Source organism: Protopterus annectens, chromosome 7.part0 (genome assembly GCF_019279795.1).
Source record: "Protopterus annectens isolate FY-2018-M chromosome 7.part0, PAN1.0, whole genome shotgun sequence".
NCBI lineage: Eukaryota > Metazoa > Chordata > Ceratodontiformes > Protopteridae > Protopterus > Protopterus annectens.
In genome coordinates, this window is record NC_056739.1 from 28,809,433 (window position 1) to 28,815,678 (window position 6,246).

Sequence of the window (6,246 nt, forward strand, 5' to 3'; positions counted from 1 at the left end):
AGGACATTGCCCATTGGACACTGCATTTTCTGTGCCACTAATATGCCCACTAGGCATCATGCAGCAAGTGAGTGTGATACTGCTTCTTGTCCCTACAGCCCAGGAGGAGTTAGTCACAGACATTGCCTCCCCCCCAACTTATAGCTGTGGCAATGGTGTTGCATGCATCTGTGCACTCAGAGTGAATTTGACACTGACGTGTCTCAGAAAATGAAATGCAGTTCAGCTGTATGCCCCAAACCAATTGTTCTCATAGGCAGTCCCACAGCATACAAGCCAGCATCTAATCAGATTTAACAGGAGAGTGTGCTGGTAAACTCAGTAAAGGAAGGCATTCAATCCTAATATAGAAAACAAAAAGGAAGGGAAACCGCAGAAAAAGGGATATGGATGGTTAGGGGGCTCCATGTGCAAAATGTCAGGGGTTTTGGTTATAGTGGAGGATGGATCTGCACAAATGTGAGCAGGTGTTGAAGGGAGATGGCAGGATGTAGCAAAGAGAGGGGAGAGGAGTACTGGTGGTGTTATATTATGGGATGGACACTGACAAGGAAACATGGCAAGTGTGTATCAATGTGTTAAAAGGTTTTGCAGGGAAGATGGAAGGGTTATTTTTGGAGAGGACTTTAATGAAGTTTTAGACCTTGGAAGGACTTATTTTGGGGCTGTGGAGATGCACACGACATGTCCATTATATTCTGAGCCAAAGGACAGAAACTAGATTTGTCAGATATATGGGGGGAGGCAGTCATGATGAAGGTTTTACTCTGTCAAGGCATTAGTACCAGCAAGCCAACTGGAAAGGATTTTAGTGGGGAGACAAATGGCAGGTGAGCTGGTAAAGGTAGATGTGAGGAGCAGAAGATCTTTCTAATCATGCAATGATAAAGATGAGATGGGCGACAGAGGAGGCCATGATAAATGGAGCAAATGTGCAACTCAGGGAAATGGATGGGGATTTTGGTGCTTAGATGGTTACAAAGTAAGATGAGTTAGATGATGGAAGAACCCAGCAGTGCAGATGGAAGAGTGAGAAAGTGGAAATGGGATGGGACAAAAAACGGCCTGGACAGTAGAAATACACACAGGCAAAAAAGAGGGTGAGAGAGAATAAAAATTATGGTGATGTGCAGACCGATATTAAAATTGCAGGATACAGGGAAAGCACACAATTCTGACAGCAGGCAGGAGCATCTAAGTTTGAGAGATAAGATCAGCTGAGGACTAAAGAGTTGGCTAGACGAGATGTATGTGGTTGAAAAGTTGAAAGAAGAAGCTACTCTACTTATATGGAAGTTAAAAGAGCAAGCTAAACATCTGTTAATAAAGGGAATAAAGAGCAAATGGGAAGATGGTGAGTGCTAGTGTGAAATTAGAAACATTTTAGGGAGTCCTAGAGAAGATTATCAGAATGGAATGTGATAGATGGGGAGTTTTAAGAATGAAGAGGGGAGACAAAGTTGGAAAAATATGCTTCAGATAAAATATCCCTGGCAAAAATGGTGGAAGCTATAAAATATCTGAAGAGAGTAAGACTTGGGGATGGTCTAGATAGCTTTCTCATTGATATTTTACAAGAGAATAGGCCTAGAGGTGGACACTAATCTAGTTAAGATGTTCAGTGAGATATCAGGAGGCAGAGAAAGAGAGAGATGCCACAATGTGTGGTAGATTGTGTGGTCACTGTGGTCATAGTGTTTTACAAGGGAAAGAGGCACTAAGAAGACATGACAAATTTCTGTATGATCCATCTACATCATGCAGGTATGAAGGTGTATATGAGATTATCAGCATAACTGCTATGGTCAAAGGAAGACTTGAATGGTAGTCATAGAAATAAAGCTTTGTACATCATTATTTAGTCATCTCCTTTGAATATCTTGTTGGCAGGTGCTAGGCATGAGCCACTGTATTGTAGAAATAGTGTTTATGTAGAAAATGGGTAAAGTTCCTAGTGATTGGTGGCAGGTCATAGTGATATTATTAGATAAGAATATCCTTTGGGGTGTCCACTTTCTCTGAGCTTGGTAAAAATACAGGTAGAGAAACTGGCCCAAAGACAAAGGGGGTTTCTGTTTAGAGAAAAATCTAACTGGAAAGGAGGTAGTTTTCATATATTCACCAGTGAAGGCACGGTGCTCTTAGAAGGTGGATGATGCAGCTGCGCTTTTCGATAGCCTCCTTCAGCCATTAGTTTAGTAATAATCTGTGTAGAGGAATAACTGCCATGGGCAATGGAATTATTTGAAAAGTTTAGTGGAAAAGTTGTGGTTACACTTTCATGCAAAGCCGTCATTGGTTATTGATGGAATTGTGCCTTCCATGTTCTAAAGTGTGGGGGGGGGGGCTACTTAGAGTTTAGGTTGTAACTACAAGCACAGAAAATAAAAAGAATAAATTGGGAGGAGTTTTCAGTTAAGGTGGTAACTGAGTTTCTTACACACATGGATGGGCAATATGAATACAATAAGACTAACGTAGCTTAACAGAACCCTAATTTTGCCACTAGCAAAATATTTGGGCAGGGATTTTTGTATTAGTCAGTAGAATCAAATGGTGGGTCCACTGTAAAAGACATATGATGATTTGGTGTGGAGGAGAAAGATGGTCAGAATAAACACATGTCAATTAATTGCAGAAAAGCATGGTGGAATGCCATAATGTTGCTGATATGTTACTATGATCATTCTGTGATAGAAGATGAGAAGAACCAAAGATATCTATTTGAGATAAACAGCAACAGAGGACAGGGTGTTAGGTAGATTAGAAAAGAGCTGCTAAAGGCAATTGAGGACAGCATTGTGAGGGAATGTAGAAATGGTGTTGAGGAAGTGGTTCGTAGTAAGTACTAAGTGATCAGTCTTCATTCATTACAAGCCTAGCCAAAAACCCATATTTAAAAGTTCCCTCCAGCCTCATGGAGGGCAATACAAGATAGGCTGGGAGAGAATCTGAGGCCACCTGTCCAGTTAGCCAAGTTTACCTTGGAGTTGGCAAGGGTGCTACTCGGCCTGATGCCAAGTGGAGGTTTGTACCAAGAGTGGGGGATATTTTTCAATATGTATCTATAATGACAATATATCTTTTTTATCTGCTAATGAAGGATTGGTTCCCTTAAAGTGATATTTGAGGAGCCTTTTGTCTCTGAAGAATAGATGATCAAAGAAGGCTGGCACTTGGTTTGAAAAGCTAGAGACAGATCCTATAGAGGAATCTGTAAGAAACTAAGTATGGAGAGTGAGCTGTCAGTCTGCCCTCATAGTTAAGCTTTTTGAGGTGACTGATGCTCTAAGTTGGAACCTCTGAAGTTTCTCAGGTTGGGTGATATTTTTAGACAAATACATGCCAAAAGGGTGCCATATATTCAATAACATGTCTGATCAGATATAAATAAAAGGGAATCATGACCTTTCTGGAGGAGATACCTTTGGAAATTAGATGAGCCAAATAGAAGCCTTTCTGAAGTATTGCTGAAACAATAAAGAATTATGGAGGAGTGAGTCACATATATGGGAAAATGTTTTGTTTACCAAAATTAACTATACTACATTTTTTCAGATTTGATTTGGAAGTATTGTCCTTGCACCAGTTGTTGACATAGAGTAGTAACCCATGTTGGAGCAATTGTGACTTAAGGGAGGATCGAATAACAGCTCTCTATTTACGGTCACCCACAGACTTGGATACCATAAGCTAAGAGTATTTGCCTGAAGATTTGAGAAATAGATGCCAAATAGTAGAAAGCACAACACAGAATCCTATGGAATACCACTCATAACTTTTTTTGTTTGCAAAAGTGGTACCTGTGACTTTAACCACATGAGCTCTAATAACCAACTAGTTACAGTAGCTATCCACCACACACCATAAGGATTTCTATTCAGATGTACACATTGGTCACTAATGCCTGCATGGGTAATAGTGTCAAAGGCCTTGGCAAGGTTCTGATATGTTGTATGTACTGTGTAACCTCTCTCCACTGCTTCAGAGACTTTTTCAAAGAAATTAAATGAGGTTACAGAAACAGGACTACTTCTGACAAAGCCAAACTGATGAGGATTCAGGGTTAACAGATGTTCAATGCCCTGGTGAATGAAGTCTGATATAATATATTTCATGGCTTCATATTTGAGGCTAGTGAGACAAATGGATCTAAACTTGCCAGGTTCTGTTGGCCATTCTAGTGCAGTGGCTGCTTTTCAGGCTTCAGGATTGTAGCCAGTGGAGATTAAAGAAGTTAAGTAGGGGTCCAGATAGGTTCTACTTGGTACCAGTACTCGCAACCTGGAATGTTAACTGGACCCATGGATGAGGAAGTGCTAGCTTTTGAAAGGGCTGACAGGACTTGTTGCACAGTAATTAAAGATGGGGGCAGGACTGGAATGGTTGAGTCTGTGGAATAGCGATAAACATGGGTGGAGCAGAATTTGCAATAAATTTATCAGTTGGGGTATTATCCATTTCCTTTGGGACAGAGTGGGCAGAGATATTGTGGACTAACTCAGAAAATTGTTTTGCGTCAGTTCTTAACTCAAATGAGGTAATCCAAAACTCAGCAAACTACAGCTCTGCAGAAAAAAATGCCACAGAAGCTGTCAGGACACTGCAAAGTCGATTTTATTAAATACTAAACATTAAAAATAAACTCCCATTATCCACAGGACCTATTCAGATACTAGAGTTACTTTTCTAAGCCATTTAAATAACCCTCCAAGTAGATTATGTGCCCATTTAATCAATTTCCTTAAAGGAAAATAACCAATTTCAAAGTCCCTATTGCTTAAGCACAGTAGTTCAACATTAAAAAAATAGACTTGAATGACTATAGCTCAATTACCTGTGTTTTAAAATTAAAAGCTTTGTAAAGATAGGATTTATTTAGCAAATACATACATTTATTAGGTGGAATATTTAAAGTTTTTAACTATTTAACTTTTTGTTTTTTTTACGTTTTAGTATTTTTTACATTGCTGTAGTAGCAGGCATTCCCTGGAGCAAGGTTCTCTGTGGACATCCCTTACATGTCATCATGGATAATGGGATGAAAGCGCTTATTTTTAATGTTTGGTACTTAAATCAAGTTTGCAGTGTCCAGGTGGGTTCTGTGGCGTTTTGTCGATTCTTAACTCCTTGACATAGTTAAAGAAAAACATTAAGAATGGTTGTGTTGATCCACTAACAGAAAACACAGACACTCGGCTACAGATGTAATGTAATATCTTTTATTGGGCCAACAGAGAGTTTGCAATTACTTAGGCTTTTCATTAGTCAGAGCCCTTTATTGGGAGTTAAGTTACTGCTGTTAGCTACAATACTTAAATATCCACTTGTGCCTTGAAAGGGAAGTCCATCACCTATTTCTAAGTGAATAGAAAAAGACACATGAAAAATGCCAGTGTGAAAACAAAATGCATGGCTTGGACATTTACTATAACGTTACACCTCAGAGACAGACTTACTAGCTTGGGACGTTAGTGTTAGTCTCTTCCACTGCCAGATTTGTAATTAGGAATATAACTGTTGATAAGCAGGCAATAATATGTTCATGAGTATAGGAAGAAAGGAACATACTAGGTAAGCGATGACTGGGACCATAAGATGCCGAGCCATATACTCCTTCAAACAGGCAAACTTAAAAGTTCTTGCCACCCTTTTTAAACACTTAAATTCAAACTCAAATAATTAAGCAGGTTCATAGGTGCCTACTAGGCTAATGACTACTAGGGCCTTTTAAAGTCTAGTCATGCATCCCAACTCTATGATAAGTTCTGGTTCCCTTGATAAATGTAAGCATGGGTTTGGGAGATGAAACATTTACAAGCAGGGGGCTGGGAAAAGAACCATTTACAGGCCACCTGTGTCCATTAAGGACATAAGTGCCAAACCAGTGATGAATTTCCTGTTCTTCAACCAATTGTCCCGGTTGCACTTGAATTGGGTTAGGGAGGAACTTTGCTTCAAATGGATGAGAACCTGTTCCAGAGAAGGGCTAGCCTTTCAGATGCATGCCTGTCTCTCCAGCAGGTCCTATTTATGTCATAGGCAAGGTTTAAGTGTTTACAATGGGTATATTTGGTGGTGTTTTTTGTGGGTATGCAGGAGGTCCATCAAAGTAGGGTCTGACAATGCCTTGTATGGCAGGCATAGATCTCCCCTCAACAGCCTGTAGCAGTGAGAATACAGGGATAGGGCTTTGAGGCGGTCTGCATAGAACATGTTACTTACACCCTGTCTTCTTTTAGTGAC

At 39.9% G+C, this 6,246-nt stretch overlaps 1 protein-coding gene across 1 annotated transcript in view; it reads right to left on the reverse strand.

The window, feature by feature from the left end:
• Positions 1-283: 283 nt before the first annotated feature.
• LOC122805778 overlaps positions 284-6,246 on the reverse strand; it is a 335,686-nt gene continuing 329,723 nt past the window's right edge. The window contains exon 10 of the mRNA XM_044076044.1: positions 284-341. Coding sequence (XP_043931979.1) covers positions 284-341 — 58 coding nt within the window. The remainder of the gene's footprint in view (positions 342-6,246) is intronic.